We start from the raw sequence: 24217 nt of genomic DNA, 5'->3' as shown, positions 1-24217 counted from the left end.
TATGTTCTCTCGAAAAATTTTAGGGCTTTAGTGTTAAATATAGCTGATAATGATCTTGGTGACCGATTCCATTTAATTACAATTAAATGGATTACTTTTAGCTTTATTATCTTCTCAATGCTATATTAGGGAATATGTGTATATACAGTATGTGTGAATGGGCTAAATTAAAAAAAAACCTGCGTTATAACCTATTAGGCACTTGTTACGATTAGCAGCAGGATTGCTGCTTATCAATCATTTCTGTTATTTCTGTGTTTAGGCATTGCTAGGCAAAGCTTTTGGTCTGACTCTGGATTTGATTATCATTTAGCTTCTTGAAAAAGCTGACGGCGAAACGTGCTTCGGGTTCTGTGGTGGTGGTTTGGTTATAGTAGGGACTCACTATGCAGCACAGTGGTTGATATTTTAAACTAGCGATATCCATGTTATAGACATCTTATATATTTTTTGAGACAGCACTGATAAACAGTAATATACTGAGTGTATACATTTCTTGTCTCTGTGTGCAATATGTATTGCCATTTCATGTGATACTCTGTGTTATTCGCTGCTATTTTTTGTACTATATTGGTGTGATAAGCTGCTCTGTATGTTGTAGTCCCCCCACCACCACGATGTTGTTTTAATCTTGTTTGTCATTTTTTTTAGGTCATGTTGGCCATTGTTTTTACTATTTGTGGTTAAATATAATAAAAGTCTTCTTGCATGGTACCTATGGTGTTCTCATATGTTATTACAGTATTTATATGGCAGTATCTATATATATATATATATATATATATATATATTTATGGGGATTGTCATCATTTAGCTTTGCCTAGTTAATTAGGGTAGAGTACTTTTCCTTGGGCTTATACATACTTTATGCCTGGATTACTTAGATTCTGGTTAGAATGATACGGCGATGGTGGGTCTCAAGAACGCAATAACAGATAATCGGTATCACATGTGTGAAGCAGGCATTAATACTGACAGAAAACAAAAGGCAAAATTAACTCACTAGTGGATAAGCGGAACCGAATACTGTAGGTAGTAAAAATGGAGACGATGCATAAATCGAGTGGATTGCCGATGAATAGCATGCAAGCAGTAAACCGATGAATTGACAGAGGGCAAGAATAAACAGCACTCACTGACGCTATCTGAATACTATCCCACAGCAGGCTAAGACAACAGCAGCAGACCAAAGGCACAAGAAAAGGCAAACAAACCAGAGGAACTACTGATCCCAGGATACACATAAAATCACTAAACAATAACTAGATCTCTCAGAGGACCAACAAGTCCCACAATACAAACAAACACATAGACAAGAACAAAGTTACCAATCTGAATCTGGAAAGATTGTAGAACATGCCGGAAACAGGATAATCAGCACCTAAGTAATGCAGGCCTAAAGTTTATATAAGATTAAGAAAAGTACTCTACCCTAATTAACCAGACATAGCTTTAATAATGACCAAATTCAGACTCAGACCAAAGGCATTACCTAGCAACGCCCAAACACAGAGATAACAGAAATAATTGATTAGCAGCTGTCCTGCTGCTAATCGTAACAGCACTGACACATATGCACAACTGCGCTGAGAGCCCAACATGTGTGAAATATTTACCAAGCACTTGTACACTCTACTTTATGGAGAGAAAACTGTGAAAACGGTGACTGAAGTGTTACAGATTTGGAGAATGCAATTCAATTGGTTATTCCAAAAAGTGCTGCAGCTCTTATATATATACCCCCAGCAATTTGCTCTAGGCATATGCTTAGATTACCTTGCAGGTAAACCATCTCCCTTTTTCTCGTATCCTAATTATAGATCTAAGGTAAAGTATAAATGTGGCCATGATTAGAAAAACAGCATATATTATTCTACTAAAATGTTCTATTGATTTATTAACTTGTTAATACCCATGGTATTGTAGCGATTAAAGCGTAAAATAAGTTTTACCTGGAGCATCCACTGATAGCATGTATTCATTTTGCAAAGTTGCGGGTAGACGTGTAGAAGGACCATTCACAGGAATACAACAAACCTCATTTTTAACTCGACTGTCCAGTTTGCACTTAAAAATTAGGTATATTTGTGTCTTTACCTGTAAAGTACAATTATGAAGATCAAGGAAACTAATATGTGAATGAGCAAAAAGGGAATGTATTATTTATTGTGTTTTGTAATCACATTAGACTATTTACAGCATAGGTTCACTATAGATGCATTTTTTAAAAGATATCAAAGAGCTGGCCAAATCGCAAATCCAGAATAAAATTTTATTATAAGAATCTATCCTGTTAGCCGCAGGAGTAATCCAACAATAACATTCACGTCTACAGGAGAGATTCAAATCCATTATTTCTCAGAGAATCTATCAACAAACTATTGCAAAAATACATTGTTAAGATAGAATCTGTAATAAACTACATGCATTACATTTTTATTCCAAAATCTACTAATATAATAGAAATTGCACAAACCCCACAGCGTATTCGTTCCGGCTGTATGGTCAATAGGTTTCCAGTAATCTGAGGTAGGGGCCGATGTTCTTTATCACTTTCAGGGTCTGTATCAGTGACAGAGCCACATCCAGAGTCTGCAAGACATTCATGCCAGGAGATGAGCATTTATAGGATATATGACATCAACATGAGAATAATTTACCTTGAGTTACCCTGGTGCTCCACAAGGGGCACTCAAATGTTTCTCAATATATGTAAACCACAGTATGTAACCCAAATGAAATACAAGACAAAAACCTAGTACCAAAGTTATTTATAAGAAGTTAATAGAAATGGAAATTTAGGCAGCCATAATCTATATTTTGGTTACTTGGCCCAATAATAACACCCAAAACAAATAATAATCTGGAAGTTGAACAGCCTCATCTTGTTGAATGTTTGAAATAATCAGATCATCTGCTTATCGCCAGCAGACTCATAAACAAAGGGACTCTGCCATTTGCACAAGGAGGACATTAAGTTTAAAGGGATTTTCCCATAATCATTCTTTATCACCTACCCACAGGATAGGACAAATAACTGATCAGTGGAGATCTGACCTCTGGGACTCTCACCGATCATGAGAACAGGCTTACCTTGCTGTTCCTGAGAGCCAAATAAGAATGGAGCGGTAGTGCGCATTCTCGGCCTCCGCTGAATTTATTTCTATGGAGCTGCCAAAGATAGAGCTGTATTGTCGAGCATGCGGACTACCGCTTCATTTCTAAGAGCTCCCGAGAAGGGCAATGTAAACCCGTTCTCATGATCGGTGGGAGTCGCTCGGACCCCCACCGATCAAATATTTATAACATATCCTGTGAATAGGCGATAAATAATAATTATGGGAAAACCCCTTTAAGCAAAATGTATGTGCCTCTTTCTTTAATTCTATTTGTCTGATTTCAATGGAAGATGAAAGGGTGATAGAATCAGCACATCATAAATGGCACGCTAATGTAGGAAAAATCAGACAGGCCAGCAGGCACGGTAAGAGGCACTCACCAGAGAAACATGAGGTCCTTCAGTGAATCTAGGTTCTGATGCAATAGAGCCCATAAAGATGGACCCATCAGTAGCGGACTACGGAGAATGTTGTATTCTGCTGGAGTTTAACCTATCATTCCTCGTATAACCTGGTTACATTGATATTAGCATAGGTTATAAAGCAGTGACCAGCTGGCCTTGCATTTGTTCTAATATAGTTGTAGGGAGGTCTTCAAATTATTTTCCTATGGTGGGCCCAAGGAATGCAATACAATTTAGACAGCTCAATCACTGAGATAGGTATTGCAGGGTGTCAATTAATTTGTCACCATTGTTAGATTTGTATGCAGTAATTGTATGACTATGTACTATTTTATAAAGGGCTATTTACACAAGCTGGTAATCGTTTAGATTTCAACGCTAACGAGCGATCGTTGTCAATAATCGCTTAATGTTAGGAGCTGAGAGCTGTAGCGACTGAATGACTAGCGATACAAATCTTGTTGATCGTACAAATAATAGTTTATGCAAACATAAAAATAATCTTTGGTTGTTCTGACATTGTGGTATGTAAACATGAATCGTTTGCTTTACATGTAACTTTATTAAATAGGCGACCAAATGATAACATTTTAATGATTATTGATATGATAACATTGTGTGTGTAGATAATATAATCACTATTCAATCGTTTACAGCAATCGTTTTGAAGATCGCTAATACATGCTGATCATGCATGTGTATAGGGAGGTCGGGGAGATAGCTGTTGAATTAACAAGCTCGACAGCTATTTTATCTGTATGTCCAGCTGGATCGGTATGTTTCATCTCTGGGCTTTTTTTGCTAAGGCTTCGTTCACATCTGTGCTAGGGCTCTGTTCCGACTGAGCTTTCCGTCAGAACGGAGCCCTGACAGATACAAACGTTTCAATCACCATTGATTTCAATGGTGACGGATCTGGTGCCAGGGTTCCACCATTTTGACAGAATCAATACCGTAGTCGACTGCTTCTGCTATTGATTCAGTCGAAACGACAGAACCCTTGCACAACGGAGACAAACGGAAACCACTGGCACCGGATCCGTCACCATTGAAATCAATGGTGAAGAAAACGGAAACCTATGGTTTCTGTTTGTGTCTATAAGGGCTCCGTTCCGACAGAAAGCTCAGACGGAACGTCAGAATGGAGCCCTAGCACAGATGTGACCGAAGCCTTACATGTAGCTAACCGACCTGATACTAGCAATCCTATCACAATCATATATATATAATCATATATACAGTACCTTGATGTGAGGACCTCAGTAATCTAAATCAAACTGGTTGTATAGAGTTGTACATTGCTTCTAGGGGAGAATAACCCCGTAATACATTGCCACATGGTACACCATATGGTAACAAATGGAATGCCCAAGACCCTATGGTGTGAAGCCGCACGTACTCAGTTTTCTGCAGCATAATTTCTAAGCTCTGTTCGCATCACGTTTAGGGGTAAATGCAGCAAAATCTCCCAACAGATGCACCGAATGTATAGCCCCAATGTATGCTACTGTATACCATACAATGGAATACATCATCTATAGGCCCCCATGTTAAACTAAATTCATGCTGTATGGTATGTGCCTTTTTGCAGTGGCCAACGGTATAGGAAAGCACAACAGGTTACACTTCCTTATACCCAGCAGATGCCAAAAAAGACACTCCTTTGGCATTTGTCACGTCTCAGAGGATCTACGGACCCGTCCAGCTTGAACGTGTACAACAAACGTGGTGTGAACACAGCTTTACCAGTCAGTTGTATTATTAACCTCAGATTATGTGACTACTGGCCAATGCTGCAAAAATACAACACTACACTGCACAAATTTCTCTTGCATGAAGAAATATGTCCAAATGTCCAACAATATAGAAAACCAGCAGAATTTTATTTTCTGCTGTCAATCATCTCATATGTAAGGATGGTTTAAATCCACTGCATGATGTAACTTCCATCCTCGATGTTATTACTGAATTACATTCTTTGCATGCTTAGCTGCCACATAGTTCACAGGTAGGACGTGATCTTATCTATCTTCCTAAGGCTGGGTTCACATGTCGTGGTTTCCCCTTGTACCATGGCAAAAATGGGCTGGCGATTTCCTGAAAATTGCCGCAGAATTGTGCGGCTTTGCTGCGATTCGCGGCAAGAACACATTTTGACTGTGACGTGAGAACCCAGCCTATGGTTACATAGTTTGTACGGTTGAAAAAAGACACATGTCCATCAAGGTTGCTTAGGAGCTCTGTGCTCTGTGCACTCGTAGGCCATAATGTATATTTATCGACAGTTGAAAAGAGGGGACAGAAGTAGCAGAGGATCAAATTAAACTCTAGAAATATAGTCAAGACTTCGCCACCATAGTTCATGTCAAAAGCGTTGCTAATACATACACAAGAACAAGTCCCAGTCTAAACAAATGGGCAAATTTGGTTTTTCCCCTTGCTTTCTGCCCTGTTGGAAAACATCACAAAAATGTGACGTATAGGGCATGCTGCTGTTTAAAAAAAATGGGCAATAACTTGTATATTCTACAGCTTGACTGGTTACGGGTAATGTTAAATTGCAGTTAGGCATTAGCTGAATGATTATTATTCTCGTAGGGCCTAAGCCTAAAGGCCCAGTTATCATACTTTGATAGAAACTGTTGTGCTGGTTTGTGAGCTGTGGATATGGGAAGTAACTGATTTGAAGAAAAATTGAAGAAGTGGACTTCACCATTTCTAAGTACGGTAGTTCAATAATTGACTCAGCTTAATGATTTAGTCTTGTATGTATATTTAGCACTGTGCAGTAAAGAGTCATACTAATACCAAATATGTAAATGTAGACTCAGACTCACTGCCGAGTTCGAGAACTCCAGCACTTCCCAGTTTTATAGTTCCCTAGTATAAAGTCAATCCATCAGTATGTTATAGGTTAACTGGAAATAAACATGTACATCAAAATGTTCAAACGTCATTGGTATTATAGGTGGCACATTTATAAGGTAAAGAAGTCCCCATACGTCTTAAAGGAGACCTAATATAAGAAATTTGTAAAAGGCCCTCCATAGTGCATTAACCCCTTGGCATTTTTCATTTCAGTTTTTTCCTCCCCGTCTTCTAAAAGACATTTTCTTATTTTTCCATAGACATGGCCGTCTGAGGGCTTGTTTTTGCAGGGTGAGTTGAAGTTTCTAATGGCACCATTTGAGTAACGTATATTGTACTGGGAAACTGCAAAAAAAAATCTGTGTGTGGTGGTATAGTAAAGAAACAAGGATTCCTCCATAGTTTTTTGGGGTTTCGTTTTTACAACATTACCGTGCGATTACAGCGATACCAAATGTATATCATATTTTTTATTATGTATGACTTATACAAAGAAAAAAATATTTGTTAAAAAAAATTGTTTTGTGTTGCCATATTCTACCATAACTTTTTTCATTTTTCCAGTGTGAGGGCTTGTTTTTTTGCAGAGTTAGGCCTCATGCACACGACCGTATTTTTTCCCACCCGTAAATACTGGCGTAAATACGGGTCCGGTGTCACGCGTATTCCACCCGTTTTGCACCAGTATTTACGAACCCGTGCCCGTAAATATGGGTCCGGTGTCACCCGTATTCCATCCGTATTTACGGGCACGTTTTTGGCGGCAAAATAACACTGCACTAATCGGCAGCCCCTTCTCTCTATCAGTGCAGGATAGAGAGAAGGGACAGCCTTTTCTGTAATAAAAGTTAAAGAAATTCATACTTACCCGGCCGTTGTCTTGGTGACGCGTCCCTCTCTTCACATCCAGCCCGACATCCCTGGATGACGCGGCAGTCCATGTGACCGCTGCAGCCTGTGATTGACCTGTGATTGGCTGCAGCGGTCACATGGCCTGAAACGTCATCCAGGACGTCGGGCCGGATGTCGAGAGGGACGCGTCACCAAGGCAACGGGCGGGAGACCGGACTGGAGGAAGCAGGAAGTTGTCGGTAAGTATGAAAGTCTTTTATTTTTATTTTTTACAGGTTTATACTGATCGGTAGTCACTGTCCAGGGTGCTGAAAGAGTTACTGCCGATCAGTTAACTCTTTCAGCTCCCTGGACAGTGACTATTTACTGACGTCGCTTAGCAACGCTGCCGTAATGACGGGTGCACACATGTAGCCACCCGTCATTACGAGAGCTCCATAGACTTCTATGGACTGTCTGTGCCGTTATTACGGCCTGAAATAGGTCATGTTCTATCTTTTTCAACGGCACGGGCACCTTCCCGTGAGAAAACGGGAAGGCACCCGTCGTCAATAGAAGTCTATGAGCCCGTTATTACGGGTCGTAATTACGACCCGTAATAACGGGAGTTTTTACGGTCGTGTGCATGAGGCCTGAGCTGTAGTATTTATTTGGGTACATATGACTTTTAGATCCTTTTTATTTCATTTTCAGGGAGCCAAGGTGACCAAAAAACAACAATTCTAGAGTTTTTTTTTTATTTTTTATTGCGCCCATTGGATCTAAAGCATGAAGCGCGGCAAAAAATGCTCAGAAACGAGCATCACAGGTTTTTTCTGCCTCCCATTGGTTTCAATGGGCAGTCAGAGACGGAGACCACTCAAAGAAAGAGCATGCCACTTTTTTTTCCACGAGCAGCCAAAAAAAGCCTCTGCCTTCCATTGAAATCAATGGGGGACGATTTTGGCCATTTTTTTGCCACTGATTCCGATGCGGTTTCCGCATCAAAATAAGCGTCACAGAAACAGCTTGACAGAATATTAAATATTCTGCCTATTGTGGGAGCAATGCTCTCTATTTAAAGTTAGCGTGTCTGTGGGTGGGAAGAGGGGCTTATTTATAAAAATTAAAAAAACACAGAAACATATTTATACAGATACAGTATGAACCACTGGCCAAGTAATTAGAATTAGTTCAACCCACAACCCTTTTTTCACATCTATTGTTAGAAAAAAGCTTATGAGAAAATGTAACCCTTAAATTGTGGTTTTATATATTAGAACAATTATCGTACCTGAAAGTAAAAAACACAAAATATTTAATTTTCTTTATAGAAACGTTTTTTAGAAAACAAACTTTGAAGATGATTTTTTAGTTATACTGTACATTGAAGAAAGGCCAATTATGTCTTGAAAATGTGCAGTATCTATAAATTCTTATTATTAGAAGTATGGGTTATCTGGGAGATTGTTCAAACGGGGTATCTGATGCAAACACAGCCCGCACTGTGGCATGTCATCCTTGTAATGTCATAGGACATAATCACATGGATATAGTACACCTGAATCAACACATCATAGTAGGGGCAATATAATGACACTGGATATTTGGGTAAGTAACGTTTTTTTTTTTAGACTCGTTTATGTAAAAAAAAGAAGGAAAAAAAAAAAAGGATGTAAATAAAGTACCAAAACCCCTTTAAATCTCATTTCATTTTGCTGAAAAACTAACTGTTGATAACTCTAAGAAACATAACACAACTTGCAACTATTCAAGTATAAACCAGAATGACACATACCTACAGTGATGGTATCCATAATAGTGGTGACATACAGATCAGGTTCATCTTCAGAGGACAGCTGTTTCCATTTTGACCAGTCTTGAAAAAAAAATGAAAAATCTTCTTTGTCCATTACCCCACAAAATAAGACAATCACTTTATTTGGTGGCTTTAAAACTTTCCTTAGGTTTTCCAAAACTTCTGGATTGTCGAAAGTACCCTCTAATTCTCCAGACAGAAGAATGAGAATACATTTACAAGTCTGAAATTTTTTCATGCTTTTCTTTGATATAGGGTTATCCTCAATGTGTTCATAAGATTCGATAGCAAGATGTTGAAATTGATCCAAGAGACTAAAAAGATATTGGCACCACTGGACTGCATCAGGCCCATGAAGAATCAATAAGTCACAGATCCCTGTAAAATACCAAGAGATATTGTTTATTTATGTGTCGTGATAAAAGCTTTTCGTTGACAATTGAGTGCAAAATAGTTTGTAGAAATATGAAAACATTTCCCTAACTTAATTGTAGTTTTACATTCTTTCCAGTGAATTTGATTGATTTTATTTGCATTTTATCTGCAATATTTCCATGTATATAGTAATATTTATATTTCCTGTTGGGTTCTTGATAAATTTCCTGTTGGTAAATTTAGATAATCTTTCTTTGTAACCTAATCAATTTTTTATTTATTTTTACACACTCAGATTAACAACCATAAGAACGAAGATGCTGTCATTAATGGCTTCTTTGTTTTCTGTCTCCTTACCGGAGCACACAGGCAGCAGATAGCAATGTTTATTCATGAGTGCAGGAGGGGAGGAGCGCAGATGTGTAAGTAGTGTACCGTCGTTACTTCAGAGGGCACGGCTGTCATTAAAGATGGCACTAGGGCTATCACAATAGAGAGCACTGGGGCTGTCACATATGGGGCACTGTGACTGTCTCCTGGGTTGCTGTATCTCACACTTGTGGGTACACTGTGACTGTCATTCCAGGGGAACTATGGCTATCTTTTATTGGAGACCTGTTATTTTAGGGGGTAATATGACTCACTTCAGGGGTCACCGGCTGGAACTGTTATAAAATTGTACTAAAAATACTTTCAGAGAACGCAAACTCACAAATTCAGCTTTATATGTATGTTTTTTTTATATGGGTGTTTTCTTGTCCTAACCTCTGCTCAATGTAATGTGCGGCCCTCAGAGGGCATGTTTACATGGGTCCAGATTTGCAGACAGAACATCTGCAGCGTATTTCGGAAGCAGAAAAGCGGATGGGACTTTAACGACTCATCCACAAGTAAAAAATGATATGCGGAGCGGCTTTTTAAATCTGCAGCATGTCAATTTATGTTGCGATTTTCACAGCAGATTTCACCCTTTGCAATGCATAGGCAAATTTGTAACAAAGTTCACAACTGATTTTTTTTTCCATCACAACTCCGGAACTTGTGCATTAACCATTATGGAAGCACCTGTAAAGGATCTGCCAGGCACAACTTCTGTGTATATACGCCCATAGGTAATCAGTCTGCACCTGAGTCTATGTCTCTGAGACTGACTCCATCTTCCACCACTCAGGATGGCAGGCTTAGGAGTGGGAGAGCCTATCGCAGCCTGGCCAGACGGAGCTAGCTCCCGCCCCCTGTCTATTTATACCTGCCTTTCCTGTTCCTCCTTTGCTTGTGATTCTTCTCGTGTGGTTTCCTGGCCCAGCTACAGCTTCTGACTATTTGATCCTGCTCCATACTGACCCTGGCTTACTGACTACTCTCCTGCTCTGCGTTTGGTACCTCGTTCACTCCTGGTTTGACTCGGCTCGTTCACCACTCTTGTTGCTCACGGTGTTGCCGTGGGCAACTGCCCCATTTCCCTTAGCTTTGTGTACCCTTGTCTGTTTGTCTCGTGCACTTACTGAGCGTAGGGACCGCCGCCCAGTTGTACCCCGTCGCCTAGGGCGGGTCGTTGCAAGTAGGCAGGGACAGAGTGGCGGGTAGATTAGGGCTCACTTGTCCGTTTCCCTAACCCCATCATTACAGCACCCATAATTTTACAGGTTAAAACCACTGGAGTAGCACAAACTTACGTCAGCTCTACTTTGCTGTTTTTAGGTTTGTGGGATATTTTTTATCACCTTATTGATTTTGGACCTAAAATTTAGTATGAGTTGAATTGTTTTGTTGTAAGAAACCTTCAGCACACTTTTCATTTCAAAAGTATGCGAGATTTATTTTTCTTTGTGCCCGGCCAGTCTCCCTAAATAATGAGGAATGTCCTTAGATGACCAACAATCTTCGAAGATCATGAATGATAATGTGAATAGAAAGAGCAAACAGATTATATTAACATCAGAATACTCTAACAGAAGGCACACACATATTTTTGAGTTAGCGTGTGCTGAAGGTAGTTTTGTGGCTTAACATATAACACTTTATATTGGAGGTGATTGTGTATAGAACAGGATGCAATAGGCGGTGGGTTGCTATGTGTAATAAAAAAAAACTTTGTTGTCATTAACCCCTTGCCACCGCAGGCAGTTTTAATTTTTACATTTTCCTTTTTTTTTCCTCTCGGTTATAACATACAGCTAACACCTGCGGCATATGATGTTGACTCAGCCCGTGAGTCTGCTCCAAATGTCCCTGTCACGTTGGGTGCGCGGACCAACTAGGCCGTACCGCCTTAACAGTATGACAGCTGGCCAACAGGACACAGGTCAAAGCCTATAGTTCAATAGGTGTACCTGTGGCAACTTCGGACAGCAGCTAGACAGGTGTAACAGGACAGGCGTAGTACTTAACGTGGCACGACTCCAACTCTATAAGGCACTTGGTTCTGGATAGCACGGGACACAGGATACAGGAAGCAGGAACGGGAACACTTGGAACTAGGAAACACTAAGGGACCATTTGCAGAGACAAACATAGGTAAATGACAACGCTCAGGCAATGCAGGAAGGGGCTGGGCCCTTTTTATAGTCCAGGGTGCTCATGGGCTAATTTGGTACTTTAATTCAGGTGAGCGCTGGCCTTTTAAGAGTGCACCCTACTGGACACAGCAGAGTGAAACGGAAGTCTCCTTAGGAGGAGATTGGGACCAGCGCTCACTGATCCATGACTACGGAAGTCAGGAGGTAAGTAAACCTTGCGGCCCGCAGCCATGGGCTTTACAGCCCTTCTTACATATATGACATACAGTTACGTAAAATTTTGGTAAAGGGTTAAATTATATCAACATGTTAACATGGGCAGTCCCAAATTAAATAACCACAGTAATATCTTAAAGAAGCACTGATCTGAATGAAGTACTTCAGTCCAATTTATATTGTGATTTATGTACATAATTAGCAAAGATGATTTTCTAGGAGAAACAAATGCTCATTGATACTAGGTGTAATAGTCTATGAAGATATAACCAGTCTCTCTCATTTTCATGGTAGATGCATTGTTTTATACAATTTTAATCAAAACTAAGAACTTTTTACACAGGCCAATGATCGGTGAACAACAGTTCGTATGAACACTCGTTCCCAGCCAACAATTGAGCAAACGCTCATTTATCGGCTGATCGGATCATTTATGCGGCCAGAAAAATGGTCTATGTAAAGAGAAAATAGATGTCCCCATAGATCCCATCCAAAAGCTATCTGTTGTTCTTTGTCATGTATCCTTAATTTTTCTGTCTGAAATAAGTGACACCAATTGTTTGAACAACCCATCTATTTTTTATCCAATTCAATTGGAAGACGGATGTTGAAGACGGCCTAAATTTTTTTCCATCCGTCATCCCACTAGTGCTTTAGTCTATGGATGAAAAGCTGATGTAATTAAGAAAAACTATTATCATCAGTTACATCATTTTTATTTTTTATCTGTTCCATGACAGAATGGATGACAGGTATGAACGTTCTCTTGAATAGGCCTCGAATAACACATAAGAATATCATCAACCCAATATCCAGATAGGGTATCAGAAACATAGTGGTTGCAGATTTAATAATACTGTCTAAGTTATAGACAGTGTGGCTTGCCCATGGCCGCGGGCCGTCAGGCTCACTCACCTACTGACGGCCACAGCCATGGATCTGTGAGCGCTGGCCCCCATCTCCTCCTCAGCGCTCACTTCCGCTTCTCTCGGCCAGGTCCCGTAGGGTGCGCGTGCACGCTCGTGCCTGCTCTTAAAGGGCCAGTGCGCGCAGCTGAGTTAAAGTACCAAATTAGCCCATGAGCACCGTGGACTATAAGAGGGGCTCTGCCCCTTTCTGCATCACCTGAGCTTTGTTGTCGTTACCCTAGTCTGTCTTTGCAAATGGTCTCCTAAGTGTTTTCCAGTTCCCAGTGTTTCCCGTTCCTGCTACCTGTAACCTGTATCCCATGCTATCCTGGTTCAAGTTCCATATTGAGTTGGAGTCGTGCTGCGCTGAGTACCATGCCTGTCCTGCTACATGACGCCTGGTGTCTGCCTGCTGCCTAGTCCCAGCCAAGCCTGTCTTGCTACTGTCTGAGCTACCACAGGTACACCTATACGAATTATAGACCGTGACCTGTGTCCTGTTGGCCAGCTGCCATACCGTCAAGGCGGTACGGCCCAGTGGGTCCACGTACCCAACGTGACACAGTGTATATGTAGACAATGCTGTCAGAAGAGGTGCCAAAGATATCAAAGTGGTGCATGCTGTATGATAAATTTGGCGCTTCCTGCTCGAAATCTTAGACACTTTTATCTTTAGATAAGCTATCCGTAAACGGCCAAAAATTTCCACAATGGTCCAACTGTAAACTATCAAATCTCACTAGTGGCATATAAGTGACAAACAGGGAAGTAGTAGCAATATTACTGATTATTCAAACTATGGTCAAACCATATCACTGGCAGTTCACACTAGGATAAGAGCCATTACACTTGGTCATATCTTTTGGTAGCTTTTTCCCTTTTAATATAGAGAGTAGATCAGTACCATCTGTCATTTAATAGTAATACAAGTGCTAGAAAAGGTTAGGTTAGTTTAGTTCCAGCTATGTAATGTTCTAATATGCAAATACCCCACATGACACATAAGGGTGTGTTCACATCAGCTTTCGGTTTCCATTGATGGGTTCCGTCAGACCTTTCCGTCGGAGGAACCCATCAGTGTATGAATGAGTATGAATGAATAACTGAAAACAGGGAACTTAAAGTGGATCCGTCAAGTCTTCTATGCTACACTATCTAAGGGCAGCATAAGATAGAGTGGGAGATGATGAGCTCAGAAAGACATCTTTTTTTAGGATTTGATCATGTCGTTTCATGTCAAAAGCTGTTTATATGCTTTAAATGCTCATAGAGAAAGCCTGTGAGTCCTGCTTCCCCCACCCACCCACAGTGATTGACAGCTCTTTCTGCATACAAACTTATACAAGGAGAGCTGTCAATCACTCTGTGTGGGCAGGGGAAAAAAAATAAGTAATCATTCTCTACCTTTAAAAGGAAACATTTATGCATATTGAATGTTGAGCAATGCTCACCTCAACCCCCCACTTTACATCGTATTACATGGCTGCAGTTCTTCACTTTATATATTGTCTTGCTTGCCTAAAGTGTTTCTCTTGTGTAATACTTTATACTGCTATTATAACAGGAAAAACCTTCTATTTAGCCAGCATGACAATGTGCTTGAAAAGCGATACATCTTAATAAAATTTCCCCATAATTTCCCCATCTTAAATATCAGTTTCTAGTCATCTACAGTTTCACCATTCTCATTTTCCTACAATGAATTGCACAATTCAGTCGTGCTTAACCCCTCAAAGGGGTTTTCCACCATCTGACAACGGATGATCTATCAACCGGATAGGTCATCAGTACATGATCTGTGGGAGTCTGACACCCGGACCCCGCACGTATCAGCTGGTCCGGTGCCTCCATGCACCGGACGTACATGCCCGGAAGCAGTTGGCTCCTGGCACGGAATAGCAGCCGAGCTGCAGTACTGCAGCTCTGCTCCTATTCAAATGAACCAGAAGGTAAATTATGGATCTCAGTCAAGGAATCCCTCAATTCTGTACCTCTTAGAGCTATGTTACTCGCACCCCTCAAAAGTGTTTCTGAGCTCACGGTTAAGAATGATCTCACGAAAACTTTAATCAAGGTCTTTTCTCTAAGTAAGAATAAATTAATCCTGTCCCCTTCTCCATTAACCTTGATATCTGATTTGATTGACCTATATCTAGAAGGACCAGGGGAGCAATCTAGTAATCCCTCCACTAGGCTTTACGATTCTTTAGACTCACTTTTGATAGATGGTACATTTTTAACATTCTAAGTGTGGACAAATAACCATAATTTACATCTTCTACACTACATGTCCCTGAGAAAGGCAGTTTCTCCATACCTTAAAGGTGGATCCCTGGATCGATCTTTGACTGCCTTTGAGTCTACTTTGGGGCAAACCAAATACCCAAAGAAAATCCTGTCCCAGGTATATCAAATATTAGTGACTGGTGACGTACCATTGAAAAGATCCTATGTATCGCTATGGGAGAAGGACCTTTCTCTGACTCCCTGTCACGTAGGGTTCATGGACCCACTAGGCTGTACCGACTTGGCGGTATGGCAGCTGGCCAACAGAGCGCAGGTCAGAGTCTATAGTTCATATAGGGTACCTGCGGCAGCTCGGACAGTAGCAAGGCAGGCTTGGCGAAGGCGTGGAGAAGCAGGACAGGCGTGGTATACAGCACGGCTACAGCTCAGCACGGCACTAGATCAGGATACAGGTTACAGGATACAGGAACAAGGAACACTGGGAGCAGGAAAGACTAGGGGATCATTTGCAAGACAAACATGGAATACGACAACAACGCTCAGGCGTGGGAGGATGGGGCTGGGACCTTCTTATAGCCCAGGGTGCTCTGGGAGCAATTAGCTCAGTCTCCAACATGCGTGTAGAGAGGATTTTAGCAAATAATTTAAGGTCTACGTTCGGGAGGGAAATGGGTCTATAATTTGAGCATTGAGAGTGATCTTTCCCTTCCTTGGGGATAACTGACATATGGGCCCTGAGCGTGTCCGGTGGGAGGGTGGCATTTGCGGTGAGGGAGTTGTAGACAGAAAGAAAATGATCCTGAAGGTCAGGTAAGTATGTTTTGTAGTATGTCAGCGTGAGACCATCCGGACTTGGAGCTTTTGCCCATCCGAGATCCTTTAATAGCCAATTGGAGTTCAGGAAGTGTGATAGGGTCCCCCAGAACTGAGATTAAGTCCTGGGGGAGAGTAGGAAGGCTTGCTTGCTCTAAATAAGTATTTATGGAGAGTTAATGTTCAGTGAGGGCTTGTGGATGAAGTGGATGGTTGATATTATAAAGTATGGAGTAGTAGGACTGGAAGGTATCTGCTATGTGATAGGAGAGTTTATGTTTGTGTCCGTCTACATCAGAGATATGGGGAATAAATGAATGCGCCCTCTGTAAACGCAGAGCTCTAGCTAATGTCTTCCCAGGCTTATTACCAAATTCAAAGAAGTGGCGACGACATTTGGGCAGGGAGGCTTTCGCATGTGAAAGGGACAAGTTTTTAAGCTTTTCTCTGAGTTAGCAAAGTTCAGGTTTAGTCTGAAGTGCGAGGGACCGTTTATGAGATCCTAGAAAGTAAGTCTGTGAAGTGAGAATTCCTCTGTCGTTTGAGCCGAGCGCCGTATTTAATAAAGGTTCCACGAATAAAGCATTTATATGTTTCCCAAACCATTGGGGAGGAAACATCTTGTGTTGTGTTATTGGAGAAGAATTCTTGGATATCTGTGTGAACGCAATTGATCACCGTTTCGTCCTGTAGAAGGCTCTCATTAAGACACCATTTCCATAAACGTGGTTGAGAGGAAGGAAGGAAGGGAAAGCGACATGGATATTAGGGCATGGTCTGAGGAGGAGATGGTATCAATATGAGCAGATTGCAGTAAGGAAAGGTTAGAGTGGGATAGGAAAATATAGTCAATGCGTGAGTGTGAATCATGGACATGGGAGTAAGTGAGTAATCCTGGGTGTAAGGGTATCAAAGCCACTGCAGAGGAGATCTGTTGGACGGTTTGCTGAATGGCGGAGATGTCCTTGGCATGGCGCTCCTCAAGGCGGTTAAATTGGGGCTCTAAGTCCACACGTGTAGGAAGAGCCTGCAATATTTCCCGAAGCTCTGTAAGCAACGGTACATCTTCCGAGGGGTCCCTCAGCCAGCGCAGCCAGATAATGAACCTCGGCTTTGGGAGAGCAACATAGCCGGTATAGGCTGGCTGAGAGTGCATGGGCTGAAAGGCCCTCGCGCAGTAGGTTGTCTGTTCGTCGATGGCGTGGCCGCCATGATGGACCAAGAAGAGGAAGGAGAATCCCCCGTAGATTGACTGGAGAAATGCGCCAGTGAGGCGACTGGGGTGGCTGGAGGCTTAGGGTCCGGTTTCTTCCCCTTTGGCATGCTTTGGATGAAAGGTAAGTGATGAAAAGTCTTTGTAACTTAGCCGCGGCCTCGGAGCTCGAGAACAAAGCATCCTCACTCCACCATGTCCAAGCCACGACTCGCGGCCAACCCCTTTAACCCATTAGTGACCGGCCCATCGTGTTTCTACGTCGGTCACTAACGGGCCTTATTCCGATGCCATAGACTTTTTACGTCGCGGCATCGGAATAAGTAAGTCCCCATAAATCACCCCATTTTGAAAACTGCACCCCTCAAAGTATTCAAAACAGCATTCAGAAAGTGTATTAACCTTTAGGCGTTTCACAGGAATTAAAGCAACGTAGAGGTGAAAGTTACAAATTTCATTTTTTTTTTACAAAATTCATTTGTAATAAATTTTTTTCTATACCACAGAAGGTTTTACCCGAGAAATGTAACTTATTATTTATTGCCCAGATTCTGTAGTTTTTAGAAATACCCCACATGTGGCCCTAGTGCGCTAATTTACTGACATACAGGCCTCAGAAGCAAAGGAGCACCTAGTGGATTTTGGGGCCTCCTTTTTTTTAGCATATATTTTAGGTACCATGTCAGGTTTGAAGAGGTCTTGTGGGGCCAAAACAATAAAGACCCCCAAAAGTGACCTCATTTTGGAAACTACACACCTCAGGGAATTTATCTAGGGGTATAGTTAGCATTTTGAACCCACATTTTTTTTGCTAAATTTATTTGAATTAGTTTGTGAAGATGAAAAAACGTAGAAATGTTTAATTTTTTCAAGGAATAAAAGAGAAAAAACACCCCAACATATGTAAAGCAATTTCTCCTGATTATAGCAATACCCCATATGTGGTAATAAACTGCTGTTTGGACCCACAGCAGGACTCAGAAGGGAAGGAGCACCATTTGGATTTTGAAATTCTGATTTTGCTGGAATAGTTTTCAGTGCCATGTCGCGTTTGAAATGCACTGGAGGGAACAAAATAGTGGAAACCCCCGGAAAGTGACCCTATTTTGGAAACTACACTCATCAAGGAATTTTTCTAGGGGTAAAGTTAGCATTTTGACCCCACGGTTGTTTTGCTGAATTCATTGGAATTATTCTGTAAAGGTAAAAATCAGGTAAGTATGTTTTGTAGTATGTCAGCGTGAGACCATCCGGACTTGGAGCTTTTGCCCATCCGAGATCCTTTAATAGCCAATTGGAGTTCAGGAAGTGTGATAGGGTCCCCCAGAACTGAGATTAAGTCCTGGGGGAGAGTAGGAAGGCTTGCTTGCTCTAAATAAGTATTTATGGAGAGTTAATGTTCAGTGAGGGCTTGTGGATGAAGTGGATGGTTGATATTATAAAGTATGGAGTAGTAGGACTGGAAGGTATCTGCTATGTGATAGGAGAGTTTATGTTTGTGTCCGTCTACATCAGAGATATGGGGAATAAATGAATGCGCCCTCTGTAAACGCAGAGCTCTAGCTAATGTCTTCCCAGGCTTATTACCAAATTCAAAGAAGTGGCGACGACATTTGGGCAGGGAGGCTTTCGCATGTGAAAGGGACAAGTTTTTAAGCTTTTCTCTGAGTTAGCAAAGTTCAGGTTTAGTCTGAAGTGCGAGGGACCGTTTATGAGATCCTAGAAAGTAAGTCTGTGAAGTGAGAATTCCTCTGTCGTTTGAGCCGAGCGCCGTATTTAATAAAGGTTCCACGAATAAAGCATTTATATGTTTCCCAAACCATTGGGGAGGAAACATCTTGTGTTGTGTTATTGGAGAAGAATTCTTGGATATCTGTGTGAACGCAATTGATCACCGTTTCGTCCTGTAGAAGGCTCTCATTAAGACACCATTTCCATAAACGTGGTTGAGAGGAAGGAAGGAAGGGAAAGCGACATGGATATTAGGGCATGGTCTGAGGAGGAGATGGTATCAATATGAGCAGATTGCAGTAAGGAAAGGTTAGAGTGGGATAGGAAAATATAGTCAATGCGTGAGTGTGAATCATGGACATGGGAGTAAGTGAGTAATCCTGGGTGTAAGGGTATCAAAGCCACTGCAGAGGAGATCTGTTGGACGGTTTGCTGAATGGCGGAGATGTCCTTGGCATGGCGCTCCTCAAGGCGGTTAAATTGGGGCTCTAAGTCCACACGTGTAGGAAGAGCCTGCAATATTTCCCGAAGCTCTGTAAGCAACGGTACATCTTCCGAGGGGTCCCTCAGCCAGCGCAGCCAGATAATGAACCTCGGCTTTGGGAGAGCAACATAGCCGGTATAGGCTGGCTGAGAGTGCATGGGCTGAAAGGCCCTCGCGCAGTAGGTTGTCTGTTCGTCGATGGCGTGGCCGCCATGATGGACCAAGAAGAGGAAGGAGAATCCCCCGTAGATTGACTGGAGAAATGCGCCAGTGAGGCGACTGGGGTGGCTGGAGGCTTAGGGTCCGGTTTCTTCCCCTTTGGCATGCTTTGGATGAAAGGTAAGTGATGAAAAGTCTTTGTAACTTAGCCGCGGCCTCGGAGCTCGAGAACAAAGCATCCTCACTCCACCATGTCCAAGCCACGACTCGCGGCCAACCCCTTTAACCCATTAGTGACCGGCCCATCGTGTTTCTACGTCGGTCACTAACGGGCCTTATTCCGATGCCATAGACTTTTTACGTCGCGGCATCGGAATAAGTAAACAGAGCAGGGAGCTGTCAGATCTCCCTGCTCTCAGCTGCTAGAGGCAGCTGAGGGCTGGGAGCGTCCCTGCTCTGCCGTGTGAGATCGATATTAGTATCGATTTCACACGTTTAACCCCTCAGATGCGGTGCTCAATAGCGAGCACCGCATCTGAGTGGTTTTGGAGAGAGGGAGGGAGCTCCCTCTCCCACCGAAACCCGGCGATACGATCGCCGAGTGTCTGTGTCTCTAATGGCAGCCGGGGGTCTAATAAAGGCCCCCAGGCTGCCTGGAGTGAATGCCTGCTAGATCATGCCGCAGGCATGACCTAGCAGATGCCTGTCCGTGTTAAACGGACAGGCAGTAATACATTGCAATACAAAAGTATTGCAGTGTATTATAAATGCGATCGCAGAATCGCATATTATAGTTCCCTAGTGGGACTAGTAAAAAAAAGTGAAAAAAAAGTTTAATAAAGTTTATTAAAAAAAAATGTGAAAAAAAATGAAAAACCCAGCTTTTCCCCTTACAAAATGCTTTACTATTAAAAAAACAAAATAAAGTTAAAAAGTTACACATATTTGGTATCGCCGCGTCCGTAACGACCCCGACTATAAATCTATTACATTATTTAACCCGCACGGTGAACGCCGTAAAAAAAATAATAAAAAACTATTGAAAAATTGCTGTTTTCTGTGAATACTGACTTTAAAAAAATGTAATAAAAAGTGATCAAAAAGTCGCATCTACTCCAAAATGGTACCAATAAAAACTACAAGTCGTCCTGCAAAAAAAAAGCCCTCATACAACCGCATCGGCGAAAAAATAAAAACGTTACAGCTCTTCAAATATGGAGACACAAAAACAAATAATTTAGAAAAAAAAGCGTTTTTACTGTGTAAAAGTAGTAAAACATACAAAAACTATACAAATTTGGTATCGTTGAAATCGTAACAACCCGATGAATAAAGTTATTGTGTTATTTATACCACACGGTAAACGGCGTAGATTTAGGACGCAAAAAAGAGTGGTGAAATTTCAGATTTTTTTCTATTCCCCCCCAAAAAAAAGTTAATAAAAGTTAATCAATAAATAATATGTACCTTACAAACTTACAGACTTTACAAACCCGATACATTGATTTTCAGAAAAAGCAAAACAGACACGAAGCGGCTGAGCACTCACACGAGCGCTTCTGCCGCTTCATTTTAGCGATTGATGGGGGGGGTCTCAGTGCTCAGGTCTCCACCAATCAAAACTTCTGACATGTCACTATGACATGTCAGAAGTTTGTCAAACGTTTAGTTACCCATTAAATAATTTATGGATGGAAATACCTTTAAGAAGGCACAGATACTGCACAAAAATGATCAATCTGTCTTTTAAAGCTTGATCGATCTACTTCCTTAGTAGATCTGCTGTACTACTTTGTTAGTATCTTAGCACTTGCATTTCATTGATTTGTGACAAGTGTGGATTCATTTCCTCATCTATATCTGTTCCCGGTTGTATGAAAGTTAACATATTGGTAAAAGAACAGTTAATAATATAATGTGATTAAAAAAAAAAAAAACGGAGAATTTCTTGTCTTCTGCCTACTATAATAAAAGTATCACTAGTTTATCAACAATATTTAGATAGAACTAATGATTATCATTGAAATTTGCAATTTGCATATAATTTGCTTTCATAAATCCACAAATTCCTCTTGTAGGATTTTATTTGCATTATAAAAACATGAACAATACAAACTGTACTGAGTATCCAGAAAAGTGCAGCATTGTTTAACCTATCCTCAGCTTGAACATAATTGAGAATTAACCAATTATTGTATGAAAACCATAGCCATTCCACTACACATTCACATATTAATATATTAATAGAGGTATGTGGATGTGGCCTGCAAGTTACCTAAGGGTATGTGCACACACACTATTTACGTCCGTAATTGACGGACGTATTTCGGCCGCAAGTCCCGGACCGAACTCAGTGCAGGGAGCCGGGCTCCTAGCATCATAGTTATATACGATGCTAGGAGTCCCTGCCTCTCTGCAGGACAACTGTCCCGTACTGTAATCATGTTTTCAGTACGGGACAGTAGTTCCACGGAGAGGCAGGGACTCCTAGCATCGTACATAAGTATGATGCTAGGAGCCCGGCTCCCTGCACTGTGTTCGGTCCACTACTTGCGACCGAAATACGTCCGTCAATTACGGACGTAATTAGTGTGTGTGCACATACCCTAAGGGGTGAAAGACAGCAATGATGAAGGTTAGTCTGCCTAAACCTTAGGCCGGGTTCCCAAGGGTCAGATACACTGCGTAAAAATCACGCAGTGTGTCCGACCTGGAATCCGCAGTACATTCCCCTACGAAAAATCCACATTGTGGTGCTGTTTTTCTAATGGAAATTCCGCTCTGGGAGAAAGCGCTCAAACTTACCCCCTCCGTCTTCTCTGCGCGCAATCCTACGAGGACATTGCAGGCCATGGGATGAAACGTCATCCCAGGTGGTCGGAGTGCAGGAAGAAGGAGTGTGTTCTGAGTAAGTATGACTATTATTTTTTTCCGGAGTTGCGATTTTTGCGGCGTAATCGCTGCAATTACGATACAAAAGTCATAACACCTGCCTTTCTGTTGCTGGTTTTGCATCCCCATTAAATTTAATGGGGAAAACTATCAACAGAAAATCAACAAAAATACAGCATAAATTCACATGCTGCAGAATTAAATTCCGCACCGCACGTCTATTTAGTAACGTTTACACTGCGTTTTTTTCCGCAGCGTGGGCATGACATTTTCTGAATTTCATCCACTTTACCGCTACTGTAAATTCTGTGGAATTTCTGCACACAATTCCGTTGCAGAATTTCCACAGCGTTTACGCTACATGGGAACCCGGTGTTGGGAATTTTTTCAGTTTCCTCAATGTTTTGTTTTTATTAGAAATAACTATGACTATCAGGGATTAATGAGAAGAGGGAAATAAATAAAAGAATGAAAAGAAAAGAAAGCAAGCATTGTTTCCTTGGCTGTAATATGATATTTACCTGCAAGTCACATTACTTAAAGGGTTATTCCCACAATTAACATTTATCACTTATCCACAGGATATGTAAAAAAAATTATGATTGTTGGGGGACCCACCACTAGGACCCCCATCTATCACTAGAACGCGTCCCAACCCCTGTTCCTACTCATGGCACAATCGCTGCGGCTCCATTTAATGTCTTTGGGTCCATTGTAGACAGCCGAGTGTAGTTCTCGGCTGTTTCCGTCAGCCCTGTAGACATTGAATGGCGCCCATGCACGACCACCCCTCGATCACGTAGTGAGGTGGAACAGCGATCGGGACTAGAGATTGGTGGGGTCCCAGCCATTATATATTTATCACCTATCCTTATCCTGTGGATAGGGGATAAATGATGATTGTGGGAAAACTCCTTAAAGGGGTTGTCCATCTTTAACAAAAAACAAACCGAGGGGGGTGGGGGTGTAAATGCTATAAAATAATAAAAGAAGCATTACTTACCTGTTAAATTCTCTGATACTCTGGTCCTTCCCGCCTGCCTCTGTTTACTGTGCTGATGCTATGATTTTACGTTGACACAAATGACTACTGCAGCCTATCACTGGCCTCAGCAGTGGCCACGTGTGTCGAAGTGATGTGATCGCAACAGCACATTAAAAAGAGGCAGGCGGCGAGGGCGAGACAGCAGGGAGTTTAACAGGTAAGTAATGCTGTTTAATATTAATCGTGCATGTGTAGGGATGAGGAGGAATAAGTGAATGGCCCTCTTTAGGCTCTATGCACACTGCGTTTGCAGTGTACGTTGGAAATACTCCCGATGTTTACCTCCGACAAATGCCTCCAACAAATGTCATACTGTTACATACTTCACCCATAGGGTCCCATTGTAAAAGAAAATTCCTCTGTATTGAATGACAGTCGACTATAAAAGCTGTCTTTTGGGGGTTTAATTGATGTGGTGCCAGGGGCTCCTCGAGCATTGTCACCTCCCTTCCTCCCCAATGGCAGCCAATGACCTATGCCTAGCACAGGCTAAAGCCGCTCCTTCCCTTTCCTGGCCACATCCTTATACGAGATCCGCAGCCAGAAAGTACCATCTGGAAGGGCCGTCATCGTG

At 41.7% G+C, this 24217-nt stretch overlaps 1 protein-coding gene across 2 annotated transcripts in view; it reads right to left on the bottom strand.

The window, feature by feature from the left end:
• Positions 1 to 24217, bottom strand: part of PIK3AP1 (phosphoinositide-3-kinase adaptor protein 1) — a 124769-nt gene that overhangs the window by 49925 nt on the left and 50627 nt on the right. For both annotated transcript variants that reach the window (XM_075841493.1, XM_075841494.1), the window contains 3 exons: positions 9021 to 9419; positions 2477 to 2592; positions 1953 to 2097 (listed from right to left, as the gene is read on the bottom strand). In XM_075841493.1, the coding sequence (XP_075697608.1) occupies positions 1953 to 2097; positions 2477 to 2592; positions 9021 to 9419 (660 nt within the window). The remainder of the gene's footprint in view (positions 1 to 1952; positions 2098 to 2476; positions 2593 to 9020; positions 9420 to 24217) is intronic.

The sequence above is a fragment of the Rhinoderma darwinii genome, chromosome 11, assembly GCF_050947455.1.
Source record: "Rhinoderma darwinii isolate aRhiDar2 chromosome 11, aRhiDar2.hap1, whole genome shotgun sequence".
NCBI classification, from domain to species: Eukaryota; Metazoa; Chordata; class Amphibia; order Anura; family Rhinodermatidae; genus Rhinoderma; species Rhinoderma darwinii.
The sequence above is the reverse complement of the archived record's forward strand: the minus strand, read 5'-3'. Positions and strand labels throughout refer to the sequence as shown.